Source organism: Ranitomeya variabilis, chromosome 3 (assembly GCF_051348905.1).
Source record: "Ranitomeya variabilis isolate aRanVar5 chromosome 3, aRanVar5.hap1, whole genome shotgun sequence".
NCBI lineage: Eukaryota > Metazoa > Chordata > Amphibia > Anura > Dendrobatidae > Ranitomeya > Ranitomeya variabilis.
Window position 1 is genome coordinate 426,774,274 of NC_135234.1, and position 17,483 is coordinate 426,791,756.

The following is a 17,483-nucleotide window of genomic DNA, read 5'->3' on the forward strand; positions in this document are numbered from 1 at the left end:
CCACATTTTGAAAAAACAGCAGAACCAACTTGGAGGAGGAAGGCAACTTAGGCAAGGGCACCAAATGGACCATCTTAGAAAAACGATCACACACCACCCAGATGACAGACATTCTCTGAGAGACAGGGAGATCTGAAATAAAATCCATGGAAATGTGCGTCCAAGGCCTCTTCGGGACAGGCAAAGGTAACAGCAAACCACTGGCACGAGAACAGCAAGGCTTCGCCCGAGCACAAATTCCACAAGACTGCACAAAGGAACGCACATCCCGCGACAAGGAAGGCCACCAAAAAGACCTGGCCACCAAGTCTCTGGCACCAAATATTCCAGGATGGCCCACCAACACCGAAGAATGAACCTCGGAGATGACTCTGTTGGTCCATCTATCCGGGACAAACAGTCTCTCCGGTGGACAGCGGTCAGGTCTATCCGCCTGAAACTCTTGCAGCACACGTCGCAAATCTGGGGAGATGGCAGACAAAATCACCCCTTCTCTAAGGATACCAGCCGGCTCTGAATCTCCAGGAGAGTCAGGCACAAAACTCCTAGAAAGAGCATCAGCCTTCACATTCTTCGAACCCGGCAGGTACGAGACCATGAAATCAAAACGAGAGAAAAACAACGACCAACGAGCCTGTCTGGGATTCAGCCGCTTGGCCGACTCGAGATAAATCAAATTCTTGTGGTCAGTCAAGACCACCACACGATGTTTAGCTCCCTCGAGCCAATGTCGCCACTCCTCAAATGCCCACTTCATAGCCAACAGCTCCCGATTACCGACATCATAATTCCGCTCGGCAGGCAAAAACTTTCTTGAAAAGAAAGCACATGGCTTCATCACAGAGCCATCGGGGCTTCTCTGTGACAAAACAGCCCCCGCTCCAATCTCGGAAGCATCAACCTCCACCTGGAAGGGAAGTGAGACATCTGGCTGACATAAGACCGGAGCCGAAGAAAACCGACGCTTCAGCTCCCGAAAGGCCTTCACAGCCGCAGAAGACCAATTAGTCACATCAGAACCCTTCTTGGTCAAATCCGTCAAAGGCTTAACAACGGCAGAAAAATTAGCTATGAAGCGACGGTAAAAATTAGCAAAACCCAAGAACTTCTGAAGACTCTTAACAGATGTAGGCTGCGTCCAGTCATGAATAGCCTGAACCTTGACTGGGTCCATCTCAATAGTAGAAGGAGAAAAAATGAAACCCAAAAAAGAAATCTTCTGGACTCCAAAAAGACATTTTGAGCCCTTCACAAATAAAGCATTGTCACGTAGGACCTGAAAGACCATCCTGACCTGCTTAACATGAGACTCCCAATCATCCGAAAAAACCAGAATATCATCCAGATACACAATCATAAACTTATCCAGATATTCACGGAAGATGTCATGCATAAAGGACTGAAAGACTGAAGGAGCATTAGAAAGTCCAAAAGGCATCACCAAGTACTCAAAATGGCCTTCAGGCGTATTAAATGCAGTTTTCCATTCATCACCCTGTTTTATACGCACAAGGTTATACGCACCACGAAGATGTATCTTGGTGAACCAACTAGACCCCCTAATGCGAGCAAACAAATCAGTTAACAATGGCAAAGGATACTGAAATTTGACCGTGATTTTATTCAAAAGGCGGTAATCAATACAGGGTCTCAGGGAACCATCCTTTTTAGCCACAAAAAAGAATCCTGCACCAAGAGGGGATGAGGACGGGCGAATATGTCCCTTCTCTAAAGACTCCTTTATATAACTCCGCATGGCAGCATGCTCCGGCACAGATAAATTGAAAAGTCGTCACTTAGGAAACTTACTACCAGGAATCAAATTTATAGCACAATCACAGTCCCTATGAGGAGGTAGAGAATTGAGTTTGGGCTCCTCAAATACATCCTGGTAGTCTGACAAAAACGTAGGGACTTCAGAAGGAGTGGACGAAGCAATAGACACCACAGGAGCGTCACCATGAATTCCCTGACAACCCCAACTTGACACCGACATAGCTTTCCAATCCAGGACTGGATTATGAGTCTGCAACCATGGTAGACCCAACACGGCGACATCATGCAAATTATGCAGTGCAAGAAAGCGAATCACCTCCTGATGAACAGGAGTCATGCACATGGTCACTTGTGTCCAGTACTGAGGTCTATTCGTAGCCAATGGTGTAGAATCAATTCCCCTTAGTGGAATAGGGAATTTTAAAGGCTCCAAATCAAAACCACAGCGCCTGGCAAATGACCAATCCATCAGACTCAGGGCGGCACCTGAATCTACAAAAGCATTAACAGGGTAAGATGACAGGGAACAAATCAGGGTAACAGACAAAATGAACTTAGGCTGTAAAGTACCAATGGTGACATATTTATCAACCTTTTTTTTGCGCTTAGAGCATGCTGAGATAACATGAGCTGAGTCACCACAGCAAAAGCACAACCCATTTTGCCGTCTATAATTTTGCCGTTCACTTCTGGTCAGAATTCTGTCACATTGCATAGATTCAGGTGTCTGTTCAGAAGACACCACCAAATGGTGCACAGGTTTGCGCTCCCGCAAACGCCGATCAGTCTGAATGGCCAGAGTCATTGACTCATTCAGACCTGCAGGCGTAGGGAACCCCACCATGACATTCTTAATGGCTTCAGAAAGACCTTCACTGAAATTTGCAGCCAGGGCACACTCATTCCACTGAGTAAGCACCGACCATTTCCGAAATTTCTGGCAGTACACCTCTGCTTCATCTTGCCCCTGCGAGAGGGCCAATAACGTTTTTTCAGCCTGGTTCTCAAGATTAGGTTCCTCATAGAGCATTTCAAGGGCTAGAAAAAACGCATCTACACTAAGCAATGCAGGATCCCCTGACGCCAATGCGAAGGCCCAATCTTGGGGGTCACCACGCAAAAAGGAAATGATAATCTTAACTTGCTGAACAGCATCACCAGAGGAACGAGGTTTCAAAGAAAGAATCAACTTACAATTGTTCCTAAAATTCAGGAACCTAGATCTATCTCCAGAAAACAACTCCGGAATAGGTATTCTAGGCTCTGACATAGGACTGTGAACAACAAAATCCTGAATACTTTGAACCCTAGCAGCAAGATGATCCAGACTGGAAGCCAAGCTCTGGACATCCATGTCAGCAGCTGAACTCAGAGCCACACCAAGATTAAGAGGAGGAGAGAAGCTAGCCACAGCAGCTAGACACACGGCAAAAAAAAAAAAAAAATTCTCAAGGCTTCTTTTCTCCTGCTTCTGCCATGCAATTAACACTTTACTGGCCGGCTGTACTGTTATGATCCTTAGTGGCTGAGGATCACGAATAGACCAGCAAGTGAATAAACTAAAGACAAGCTCTAGGGAGATGGTAACTGGACTGATCGCAAATCTGAACCTATCCAAAACAACTAGAGGTAGCTGGTGAACGTGCCTAAAAAATTCCTAGACGTTTCGAGCCAGCCTGAGGAACTAGCTACCCCTAAAGAGAAAGAAAGACCTCGCTTGCCTCCAGAGAAATAATCCCCAAAGATATAGAAACCCCCAACAAATATTAACGGTGAAGTAAGAAGAAGGCACATACGTAGGGATGAAATCAGATTCAGCAAAAGAGGCCCACTAGTACTAGAAAGCAGAAAATAGAGCAGGGGTCTATGCGATCAATAAAAAACCCTTACAAAATATCCATCCTGAGATTACAAGAACCCACGCACCAACTAATGGTGTGTGGGGAGAAACTCAGTCCACTAGAGCATCCAGCAAGCAAAGAAATCACATTTTAGCAAGCTGGACAAGAAAACATGATAAACACTGCTGATCAAAAAAAATGAGCAAACAAAACTTAGCTTTGTCCTGGATGGACTGGGAGCAAGGTAGTCAGAAGGAATCTGAGTAGCACTGATTACATCGACAGCCGGCAACAAGAGGAAGTAAAACAGAGCTATATAGGAACCTCCCAGAGGATAACGAACCAGCTGATAGCCAGAGACCAGCAGGATAACAAACAAAGCCACCAGGGGGAGCCCAAAGCAAAAGTCACACCATACCACCAGTGACCACAAGAGGGAGCCCGAAAACAGAGTTCACAACAGCACCCGTATGACGGGGTAGGCCTGGAGTTATTTTATAGGGACCCTAGAGATGCCCCTCTCCCACAATTGCCTCCGTTGTCTTCGTTAGGTGTAAAGGTGAGACAGCCAACCTAAAGTTAACTGCCCTGCCGTAGTTCAAAGTAATACGTAGAGCCTATTACTTCCTCGGCGTTCCGGCTGCTGGCTATGCACCTCAGAAGGATGTTGCTGATCTTGAGGCATGACTCCTTCTAGTTCTATCTCCTTTGTGCTGTGATCCCGTTTCTCACTTCTCCACAATATGCTTCACTTCGTGTCCTTTCTTAGGAGTCTGCCGCTATAAGGCACAGGCTCGGCTCCGTAACGGTCTGTCTGTGCTAGGCCGCTGTCAGGATCCCACCCCTGACAGATCCTCTCTCGAACTCTCCCCAGCTCCTTTCTCTCTAACTTCCTATCCAACCCCCAGTTTTACCCATGTGTGAGGAGTGGCCTAGTAGATAGGACCTTTTGCTCCCCCTGGCGGCTGGAGTGTGAAGTGTAATATGTGTCTGTGATACCTGCAAGGTGAACTCTTTTAGTGAAATCAGACGTACCATCACTCCCCCTGATGGAAGAGCGACGTTACTGCAACGACCAGACTCTGGGGCGCTGCAAATACGATTGCTGGGAGTTGATCCTTTTAAAGAGTGTCTTTTAACTCCCTTTTAACCACTTAGATACTGCTGTTGCGAATGACTGTCCGGGGCCAATACCACATAGTGTCATCTGTCGTGTAGAGCTGTCACCCTCGGGAATTGCATCCATGGAGGGGCACTATTCACTTATTCCTTAATGCAGTTTAAAACAGTGATCAGGTCTAAGGCCCCTTAATGACTGCCATTTTAATGTGTATTACCTGTTAAGGGGTTAAGTGACAGGTCACTGCCAAAATGGGGTGGTTTATTTGAATGGAATGACCTACGCAAAATGTTCTTAACATAATTTAGACCCCAGTCTACATTCTTACTCCCCACGCTCCCTGCTCTCGTTTCATCAGCTATACCCATAAATGTCCATGACTTCAAATCAGTAGCATAGCTACCAGGGAAGGTAGAGAGTGAAGTCACCCTGGGCCCTGTGTTGGGGGCTGAGTTCCCACCTCTGCACAGGGGGAATCTCGAGCTCTCTCTGCTGCGGTCTCCCATTCTTCTCCTGCCGCAGTGGAGTCTGCTCAGAGGAGGCATCGGTCCCAGCGTCTTGCTCAGTCTGACACTGTGCAAAGGGTTACTGCTGCCTTTCCAGCTTCTGCCATTGTAGCCAGTACTGGTCAGCGGACTGGGACAAAGCATGCAGCAGACAGAGTACCCCTGCACTGGAACTGCAGCATGAATACAAGAAGAGGACGTCATCGTAAGAAGATGGGAGGCCCCGGACTGGACCGCGACACCCATCGGATCAGACCACAGAGGGACCGCCCCTGGGTGAGTATAATCTAACCTCTTTTTCTCATCTTTCAGGATACATCGGGAGCTTATATACAGCATTACAGAATGCTGTAGATAAGCCCCTGATGCCGGTGGGCTTACCTCATCACTAATTTTGGGGGTGACAGGTTCCCTTTAAATAAACGTGAAAGTTAACTATTCCATCAGACATAACAAGCAGTAAGTTAGTGTCAGTATCAGTGTTGATCTTTGCATACAGATGTTTTTTAGTAACAACGCGGTCATCTACTGAGGTTCTCCTACATCCAATATTAGGATGCGACACCACAGTTGTAATCAGGGTTACCTGGATAGGGACCCACTCAGAGGTTTTGCTCCCCCAGAACCAAAACCCTAGCTACGCCTCTACTACACAGCCAAAACAGTGATTACACTCTGTTAGAAGTATGGTGACTTTATCACTCTCCTCTGTTAGAGTGCAACACTTTGGTGCAGCTAAAAGTGACAAAATGACCAGCTCAAAAGAGGGAGCATCAAGCTCAATAGAGTCTATCTGTTGGGCACATTTGTATAGGTGATAGGTGAGAGGTAAACTGCTCTCATTTTGGAGTTGATTAACCCACAACTAAGAAACCAAAGCTTGGAAGCTGCTGCAGTACCTCCAAAATGGGATCTCCAGCCATACGAACAAGTGGTGGGATGATAGGAGTAGTAGTCTGTGCTGCCGATATAATTCAAGGTACCAGAAGAATGTCTTCTTTACAGAATGTAAAGGAATGTACAGGAATGTCAATGCAGTTTATCCGCAAAGTGTTTCAAAGTTGGAACAAACTTCCTCATCATGAGAACCACAATATTAACCCCTTTCTGACCTCGGACGGGATAGTACGTCCAAGGTCAGAAGCCCCGCTTTGATGCGGGCTCCGGCGGTGAGCCCGCATCAAAGCCGGGACATGTCAGCTGTTTTGAACAGCTGACATGTGCCCGTAATAGGCACGGGCAGAATCGTGATCTGCCCGTGCCTATTAACTAGTTAAATGCCGCTGTCAAACGCAGACAATGGCATTTAACTACCGCTTCCGGCCGGGTGGCCGGAAATGATTGCATCGCCGACCCCCGTCACATGATCGGAGGTCAACGATGCTTCTGAATAGTAACCATAGAGGTCATTGAGACCTCTATGGTTACTGATCCCCGGCAGCTGTGAGCGCCAACCTGTGGTCGGCGCTCACAGCACACCTGCATTTCTGCTACATAGCAGCGAACATCAGATCGCTGCTATGTAGCAGAGCCGATCACGTTGTGCCTGCTTCTATTGAAGCATGGCAAAAGTAAAAAAAAAAAGGAAAAAAAAGTGAAAAAAATAAAAAAATATAAAAGTTGAAATCACCCCCCTTTTGCCCCAATCAAAATAAATCAATAAAAAAAAAATCAAACCTACACATATTTGGTATCGCTGCGTTCAGAATCGCCCGATCTATCAATAAAAAAAAAGCATTAACCTGATCACTAAACGGCGTAGCGATAAACAAAATTCGAAGTGCCAGAATTACGTTTTTTTGGTTGCCGCGACATTGCATTAAAATGCAATAACGGGCGATCAAAAGAACATATCTGCACCAAAATGCTATCATTAAAAATTCCAGCTCGGCAAACAAAAAATAAGCCATCAATCGACCCCAGATCATGAAAAATGGAGACGCTACGAGTATCGGAAAATGGTGCAATGTTTTTTGTTGTTTTTTTAGCAAAGTTTGGAATTTTTGTTCACCACTTAGATAAAAAATAACCTAGTCATTTTAGGTGTCTATGAACTCATACTGACCAGAAGAATCATAATGGCAGGTCAGTTTTAGCATTTAGTGAACCTAGCAAAAAAGTCAAGCAAAAAACAAGTGTGGGATTGCAATTTCACCGCACTTGGAATTTTTTCCCATTTTTTAGTACACGACATGGTAAAACCAATGATGTCGTTCAAAAGTAAAACTCGTCCTGCAAAAAATAAGCCCTCACATGGCCAAATTGACGGAAAAATAAAAAAGTTATGGCTCTGGGAAGGAGGGGAGTGAAAAACGAACACGGAAAAATGAAAAATCCCAAGGTCATGAAGTGGTTAACTAAAAAAATATCATAGACAGACTTACATGGTATATAAATTTTAAAAAGGCGCCAAATTAATGGAAAAATAAAAAAGTCACGGCTCTGGGAAGGAGGGGAGCGAAAAATGAACACGGAAAAAGTGAAAATCCCAAGGTCATGAAGTGGTTAACTAAAAAAATATCATAGACAGACTTACATGGTATATAAATTTTAAAAAGGCGCCAATTTCATTATAAACCACCCCAGAGAGGTACATGTGACTAAACATTTGTTTGATATCAGTAAAGTTGGAGAACTATAGAAAGTGTATGTGATAATAAAATAAAAATGTGCCTTGTGATTAACAAGATTTTATTGATAAACTGTGATATATTGCATGTGTGTAAAAATACAGTAACAATGTGAATGTTGTGTATAAAAGGGCAGTATTTATTAGGAGTCGAGTTCCCGCCACTGCACAGGGGGAATCTTGAGCCATGTCTGCTGCGATCTCCCATTCTACATCAGCCGCAGCGGAGCCTGCTCAGCAGAGACGTCGGTCCCAGCATCTCGCTCAGCCTGATACTGTGCAAAGGGTTACTGCTGCCATTCCAGGCTCTGCTGTTGTAGCCTGCACTGGTTAGCGGCGAGTAGGCTTTTCTGGGACTAAGTCCTGCCTTGCACACACTGAGCATGCCCAAGGTAAGACCTCTCATTGGAGGTCAGGGGTCACATGCTCAGTAGGGTTGAGCGAACCGGGTCGGCCATTTTCAGAAGTCGCCGACTTTTGGCAAAGTCGGGTTTCATGAAACCCGACCCGACCCCTGTGTGGGGTCGGCCATGAGGTCGGCGATCTTCTGAATCTGGTATCGGAATTCCGATACCGAGTTCCGATATGTTTGCGATATCGGAAATCGGTATCGGAATCCACATTTAAGTGTAAAATAAAGAATTAAAATAAAAAATATTGATATGCTCACCTCTCCGACGCAGCCTGGACATCGCCGCTGGTAACCGGCATCTTCCGTTCCTAAGAATGGCGCTTGAAAGACCTTTCGATGACGTCACGGCTTGTGATTGGTCATGGCCGCCCACGTGACCGCTCAGCGACCAATCACAAAGCCGTGACGTAATTTTCAGTTCCTAAATTCCTCATTCTAGGAATTTAGGACATGAGAATTACGTCACGGCTTTTGATTGGTCGCTGAGCGGTCACGTGGGCCGCCGCGACCAATCACAGCGCCGTGACGTCATCGAAAGGTCCTTCACGCGCTCATTCTTAAGAAGGAAGGCTGCCGGAAAGAAGCAGGGCGCGTCCGAGGGTGAGTATATACCTAATAGGAATATACTCACCCTCGGCTTCTTTCCGGCAGCCTTCCTTCTTAAGAATGAGCGCGTGAAGGACCTTTCGATGACGTCACGGCGCTGTGATTGGTCGCGGCGGCCCACGTGACCGCTCAGCGACCAATCAAAAGCCGTGACGTAATTCTCATGTTCTAAATTCCTAGAATGAGGAATTTAGGACCTGAAAATTACGTCACGGCTTTGTGATTGGTCGCTGAGCGGTCACGTGGGCGGCCGCGACCAATCACAAGCCGTGACTTCATCGAAAGGTCTTTCAAGCGCCATTCTTAGGAATGGAAGATGCCGGTTACCAGCGGCGATGTCCAGGCTGCGTCGGAGAGGTGAGTATATCAATATTTTTTATTTTAATTCTTTATTTTACACTTAAATATGGATCCCAGGGCCTGAAGGAGAGTTTCCTCTCCTTCAGACCCTGGGAACCATAGTATCCCATTGCACTGCATTGGGTTTCGTGTTTCGGCCGACCCCGACCCCGACTTTTTTATAGGATCGGCCGATTTCACTCGACCCAACTTTTGAGAAAGTCGGGTTTCGTGAAACCCGACCCGATCCTATAAAAATGAAAGTCGCTCAACCCTAATGCTCAGGTACTGCAGCAGCTATCATTGGTCCTCTAGAATGGTCCTGAAGTTGCTCAGGTATTGTAGCATCTTCCATTGGTTCTCTAGGAAGGTCCTGAAGCTGCTGCAGCTATAAAAGGTTTGCATGGCCGCACAGCCATGCGCTAGTATTACCTCATGTCATGAGCTTGCTATTTGTGGTCGCGCCTGTATGTGTGTATTCAGGGACCTGGCTGAAATAAGCCCCTAGAATACCGGCACCTCTGGTGAGGATTTTGCATGTATGTATTCAGGGACCCGGCTGAAATAAGCCCCTAGAATACCTGCACCTCTGGTGAGGAGTGTTTGTGTACTTTTCTGGGTGTGTGACCACTGACTGCCATCAGCTCAGCAGTTAGCTGTGTTCCACTGTGATGCTAACAGGGCACCACATCTTATTTCTAGCGACTCTGAGGAGTTAACAGAGTTCGCTTATACCGCCATATAGCGCCGCCATTTGCCAGCAGCACGTTCCTCTCCTGCACGGTGGACCCCAGGTTGCAAACGCAGCTATTTATACATATATATATACTGTATACTCGGTGCATTCCGCCAACCCCAACAGTTGTATATTTAATTAGGAAGGTAATTGAATATGTATGGTACTGATTGAACAAAAAATTAAGAATTAAATAAAAACAACAATGAGAAAAAAGGTAAAAAAGTCTTATTATAATGACCATCATATAATTAAAACTATTTTAATGAAATTGTGTGGTCGTGATTGTGTGTTAAAAACAGAGTTTTTATTAGAATTGTTACCAATGGAAAAAGAAGAGACAAACTCATGTGAACTCCTGGTGCTAGATGTCAGACTGCTGGAGATATCACAGTACTTGTGAATCCCAGTGTACTAGCACTCCACCTGACTCCTACTGTGATTAATTTAATCCTGTGATTTAAATAAAGCTGTGGCTATTTTAGCAACCAAAATAATGTGTTTTCTGTATTTATTCCAGTGTCTAGGTTTAGTGTAGTTATGATTGTTGTTACGTGTACGCCACTAGGTTCAGATAGGGGCGGGACAGGTCTCATGAATGCTTTGGAACTCTGGGGGAACCTTTACTCAGGGCAACCATGTACTGTAGCTTCCTCAGACACAAGATGGATCCACTTGCTCACACAGATACAATTGATAGAGTACTCATGAACAGGAACAGTGTAGTTTAATGTCACAGCACATTCAGTACAATTCAAGTCTCTTAAGCACAGGCTTTATAAACAGTACAGCTGCTTCTTAGGGTACCGTCACACAGTGCAATTTTGATCGCTACGACGGTACGATTCGTGACGTTCTAGCGATATCATTACGATATCGCAGTGTCTGACACGCAGCAGCGATCAGGGATCCTGCTGAGAATCGTACGTCGTAGCAGATCGTATGGAACTTTCTTTCGTCGCTTGATCACCCGCTGACATCGCTGGATCGTTGTGTGTGACAGCGATCCAGCGATGCGTTCGCTGGTAACCAGGGTAAACACCGGGTAACTAAGCGCAGGGCCGCGCTTAGTAACCCGATGTTTACCGTGGTTACCAGCGTAAAAGTAAAAAAAAAAAAACCGTACATGCTCACCATCTGATGTCCGTCCGGTCCCTTGCCGTCCGCTTCCCGCTCTGACTGTCTGCCGGCCGGAAAGTGAGAGCAGATCACAGCGGTGACGTCACCGCTGCACTCTGCTCTCACTGTACGGCCGGATCTGTCAGAGCAGGAAGCGGACGGCAAGGGACCGGACGGACATCAGATGGTGAGCATGTACGGTTTGTTTTTTTTTACTTTTACGCTGGTAACCACGGTAAACATCGGGTTACTAAGCGTGGCCCTGCACTTAGTAACCCGATGTTTACCCTGGTTACCAGCGGACTTCGGCATCGCTCCAGCGCCGTGATTGCAACGTGTGACCGCAGTCTACGACGCTGGAGCGATAATCATACGATCGCTGCGACATCACGGATCGTGCCGTCGTAGCGATCAAAATTGCACTGTGTGACACATTGACTAACAGTCTCTTTTGATAGCACAGTTCTGCACAGATCAAGACTCATTACAAAAGCACAGCAGTCCACAGCATTCCTTCCAGCACAATATAATGGAGGAGGGAGGGGGGTTTGCTGAGAGAGATTATCCCTGTGACACAATTTATTTAGAGTACTTATGTTCCTGCTCCTGATAGACTTTCTCAACTTGCCAGCCAGGGGTTAGCCCAGCTCCACTCTGTAATGGAATCCTTTGTCCCTATCGATCACTTGTCTGAATGTTTTTTGAGACAGATCACAGACACACACCACTAATCCCTTCGGCTGCTGTCAGAACAGTCCACAAGTTTCCCACAATGCCCTGGGGCTCTACTAAGCACTCACTGTCTCACGTGACTGTGTTAATCCCTCTAGTTGCTGGATGCTTTTGAAGCAACAGCAGTTAACACTACTTCTGCATGTCACATTGCTTTAAGGTGGAGTGGGGGTCCGTCCCACATCCAAAAGTCAAGAGGCACCATATTTTGCAGAACCATGCAGACTATATCCTGTCTCCGTGTCCCAGGCTTAACAAATAGGGTTGAATCAGTATTTTTCTGTTTTCTGCTCAACATTTGTGGGTTTTAGCATCTTATCACTAGCGTCTCACAGCTAGAATGTATCAGAGCATCCTGACTAGGGGATCAGACCTTAAAGAACCACCACTGATTTGAAAAACAGGGAAGAGAGGTCCAAATGAATGGGAATGCTGGATATACTGTATAAGTGTATTATGTGCAGGACTAATGCCTTTGTTTTTTTTTTGTCAGGGTCTTAGTGGTGATTCCTTCCTAGATGATAACGTTATACCATGCACTTGTGATATGACATCAGTGGTGGTTCCTTCCTAGATTATAATGTTATACCATGCACTAGTGATATGCCATCAGAGGTAGTTCCTCCCTAGATGATAACGTTATAAAATGCTAGAAAAAAGGCAGATATGCTTACCTTCCCAGGCCATCAAACAAATGCAGGGTGCAGTGGACCCAAGTAAAGATGGCGGCAACACAGGTGCAACAATACTGATGATGAAATAACCATAACTATTTGGTATATCAGTGCACAGAAAATAATGTTAATGTGGCACTATTCACATACAGGTAATGCAGAACATCTGGCTAACAGCCTATTAGTGATGTTCATACTATTTGATCAGGTGGGCTGCCCAGTGCTAACCATAATGCATCCTGTGTGAACAGATGCCCCAGTTTACAGAGCCATCTGGGCCCTACTGCACCCTGAAAGATAAATAAAGTGCAAAAAACACATATAAATATACGTGAGGCATTAGTCGATATTATGGTCAAAACATGGAAGCTCGCAACCCACGTCACGAGTTCTCACACTTGCGAGTCCTACCTCTATCAGCAAAACAACAAAAAGAGGACTTAGAAATGCACTTGTGATATGCCATGAGTGGCGATTCCTCTCCAGAAGATTACGTTATACAATGCACTTGTGATATGCCATCAGAGGTGATTTTTCCCTAGATGAGAACGATATTCCATGCACTAGTGATATGTCATCAGTAATGATTCCACCCTAGATGATAATGTTATACCATGCATTTGTGATGTGACATCAGTGGTGGTCCCTTTCTAGATGATACCATTATACCATGCACTAGTGATATTCAATCAGTGTTTATTCCTCCCTAGATGATAACATTATACCATGCACTAGTGATATACCATCAGTGGTGATTCCTCCCTAGATGATAACGTTATACCATGCACCAGTTATATGCCATCAGTGGTGATTCCTCCCTAGATGATAACGTTATACCATGCACCAGTTATATGCCATCAGTGGTGATTCCTGCCTAGATGATAATATAATACTATGCACTTGTGATATGCCATCAGTGGTGAATCATTTCTAGATGATACCATTATACCATGCACTAGTGATATTCGATCAGTGTTGATTCCTCCCTAGATGATAAAGTTATACCATGCACTAGTGATATTCGATCAGTGTTGATTCCTCCCTAGATGATAACGTTATACCATGCACTAGTGATATAACATCAGTGGTGATTCCTCCCTAGATGATAACATTATACCATGCACTAGTGATATACCATCAGTGGTGATTCCTCCCTAGATGATAACATTATACCATGCACCAGTTATATGTCATCAGTGGTGATTCCTGCCTAGATAATATAATACCATGCACTATGTCGGAAAGTAAGATCCAGTCCTGAAAGGGGTCATTTATGCTAAGGCTGTACAGTTGGAGAGCGATGCCAGCATTTATAATTCTCACCCATAGTGCTTTTCTGATATGCCACACAACATATCTTATAAAATAGAAATGTAAATCGTACCTGGAGATGTCTTCGATGTATGAAGAAAACAACAAAAACACACACGTATAACTTTGGTGCACTGCCAAACTTTATTTTCCCATATATTTGTTGAGGGAAACATTTGACATAAATGGTGGTTAAATTCAAGACATACATGTCTTATATAAGGAGAACGTTCTATGCACCCATTCTTCCTGCTTGGGAACAGTACATCCCAAGAAATATGTCCCCTGATTTCAGCAGATGTGCTCTGTCCTCCATACCTGGTGGTATCTCTAGCATCTGTTAACACAGGTGAGTGGTCTTCTGCCATTACACTCAATGCATTTGTCCGAAAAAAGCAAAATAAATCAAATAATAAAAGGCAGTAGTCCTCTAGCATTAAGGATTCATCAGAGTAGTAATGTCGTACTTTCAAAATATATAAATCACATCCTGGTAACTCAAATTAGGAAATAAATGCATGTTCGCATATAATAAAATAATGATGATACATATACAAGGTTGAGGGTTTGTTTGAAAAAGTCCTACTACAAGAACTCTTCAGACTGAATGTCACTCGATTGCAACACTGACTCATAGAATCAAGGATTCATTTTTTTTTAATGGATTAGCTGACTCCAAATATCCTAAAGAAAAAAAGTTTTTTTCTCCCAACAATTAAAAATAATCAATTTGTGTGGTGACATGACAAATAAAATGCTGTGTCTCAAAACGACCAAATAAACCCTTAACATTCTGCGTTAGCAAGCATGTTACATATTAGCTGCACTATTAACTCTTGTATTGCCCAAAATTAGGAGTTGGTAATATGTTTATGCCAATACCGTTGGACTGTGCCTCTCAATACCAACCCATTCATAGATGGCTACTATCCCACAATATGGTTTGCCACAACATCACCCTTATTAGCAATTTATGAACCATATTAACTGCTTAAGTCCCCTGAGAATAAATCTTGTCACTTTTGAGGTGCTTTTTGAGTCTGCCGCTGTTTTGTTGAACACATTTCTGCACTTTATAATACTGTATAAATGTTAGGAACATAACTATGTTATCATCATTCATGTATTCGTCATTTCCAATTTCACTTCTGTTCTGTGAATTGTATTTGGATTGGCAAAAATGTATTGTGCCTCATGTCTCTAAAATATTCTGTTGCATTCATGTTCATCAGTTTAATGGTCATGTATCATTTAGGTTCATTTTCAGCATGTTTTTGTCTAGCAAAAACAATATGCAATGTTTTTTTCATTTCATTCACACAAGCAAAGAGCCAGTTCTGTGTCTCTTCAACAATTCATCTGGAACTTAAGAATGGTATATACGTTACTTGTGGAATATATGAAGCAGTTTGGTATGCCGGAGGCAAAGTAATGCTCACATCTCCATCTTTAAGAAAAAAGAGACATAGGTAGACAACATGCTCCCTTCTCTTGGCTAGATGTGCATGTGTTCTGAATAAAAGCGAAGAAGAGAAAGACAGACAATTCAATGTCTTAAGTGACTATTGGTATGAAGCAAGGAAAAGAGGTGAGTGGCAGTGTGTGGGTTTGGATACATTAATATTGAGACATAAGAGGGCACATTATCCCATTCCTGTGTTTTGCAGAAAACAGCAGATCTTAAGGGGTGCATGTTTGCCCATCTCATCCATTACAACAGGTCCACAAAATCCTAAGGCTATGCCATATCTCTGACCCTCCTGATATAGTCTCTGAGTTCGTGTTGGTCTCTTAGTCCCATATCTCGGCAAACCCACTCAAGATCACATTCTTCTGTTCCTGGTACTGCATCATAAACACTACCTTCACTAGGTAAACTAGTAAAGGTAGTAAACTTCACTCTCTTGCGCTTGGATGTTGGGGAAGAACTTAATGGGTCCTCACTTGCTTCCCTACTTGAGCCACCACCACCAGAGGAACCATCTCCACGTCCATGAGATTGGCTTTGCACACTAGCCTGAGAACTGCTGTTACTGCTACTTCCTCTTGCTTCCCCTCTACAGCACGAAGAATGATGAGGTGGTAGAGTTCCTGCTTCTAAAGGATTTCCGGGACTTTCAGGTTGTGGAGATAACTCTCCTCGTGCTCTAAGAGGCTGACCATTTCCAAGAAAAACCCAATGGTGAGAATGATCAGGATTAGCCTGGCCCTCTGGTGGAACCCTTTTGTGTCTGTATTTTAAAACAAACACAATACAGTTTATAAGGAAGACCAGTATGGCAAGGCAGAAAACTCCAAGGAGAGCATACATTCCAATTTCTAGGTCTGTTAATCCTCGTGGCAATTGAGGATAAACTGTAGGAATTGGTAAAGAATAATCCCCAGGAACACGTGAACTGTGCTCTTCGACTGGTGTAGATAGACTTATCATAGATGTTGTTTCTGATGTTTCTCTGTTGTCTTGCACAGGCGAATGTGGGGGAACCTCAGTAATTAATTTTCCATGTTCACCTTCTCCTCCTGGTTCAAGAGAGCCAAAAACAACATGGGCAAGAGCTGTTGCAGTGAAGAGCACACTTTTTCGTTTAGTTTTTTGGCAGCTTTCATTAATTATCATTTCAGCCCTAAGCAATGACCCTGTTCCCTGCTCTTCTCCAGCAATTACAAGAGGAAAAGCACGTTCTGGGCTTACAGATACCACCTTCTCATCCAAGCTGGTGACTGCTAATGTGTAATCTTTGGGATCATAGAGTGACAATGGAGCTGAGGTTCCATCACTGAATGTGAGCCAAAGATTCAGTAGAGCTTCCTGAAAGAAAGAAAACACATACATTAGTTTTAAACACTGTTACAAACATTATTCTGCCAGTAATAGAGGTATCATATATCATAATGCCTTTAATTACTACATCTAAGGCTTCAGTATAGCAAGATCTGTATTATTATGGAGTTTAGGCTACGTTCACGTTTGCGTTGTGCGGTGCAGCGTCGGCGACACAACACACAACGCATGGAAAACACATGCACAACGCAGCGTTTTGTGACGCATGAATTAATTTTTTGCATGATTTTTGGCGCAGAAAAAACTGCATCATGCAACGTCCTCTGCGCCCTGACAGTTGCGCCAAAATGACGCATGCGTCACAAAACGCAAGACAACGCATGTCCATGCGCCCCCCATGTTAAATATAGGGGTACATGACGCATGCGTCGCCGCGGCTGCGCCCGACGCTGCGCCGCACAACGCTAATGTGAACGTAGCCTATCTGTTCTCCTTGGACAACACCAAGAATATGTACCTGGCTACTTTGTGCATTATTGAGAAGGGCAGAATTTATTTCTCAGCCTTTACATTTCTTTGAACAACCAACTGGGCAGGTGCTTTTTTTCAGGCTTGCTTATCAAGATCGCAGTATATTAGCCTTTGCAATGAAATTACATTTACATGTATGACACTGTAAAAGTTACACAAAGCGGTCTTTGGTAGCACAACCTCTGTCATGGCCAAAGTCGCTTCGCTTTTTAGCCCCAGCCTAAATTTAACAATGAGGCTCATATCCTAATGGAATTTTTTCAAGTGTCCCTGGATTCCATTTTGGTTTGAGACCCCTGATATAGACTTCTCGCATAGTCATTTAAAACCCTGCTAAGAGCCTCTGTCATGAATGCCAGAATAGCGCAG

General features: G+C 44.3%; 1 protein-coding gene across 1 annotated transcript in view; it reads right to left on the reverse strand.

The window, feature by feature from the left end:
- Window positions 1-13,926: 13,926 nt before the first annotated feature.
- TMEM132E (transmembrane protein 132E) overlaps window positions 13,927-17,483 on the reverse strand; it is a 663,923-nt gene continuing 660,366 nt past the window's right edge. The window contains exon 10 of the mRNA XM_077296388.1: window positions 13,927-16,610. Coding sequence (XP_077152503.1) covers window positions 15,540-16,610 — 1,071 coding nt within the window. The 3' untranslated portion in view covers window positions 13,927-15,539. The remainder of the gene's footprint in view (window positions 16,611-17,483) is intronic.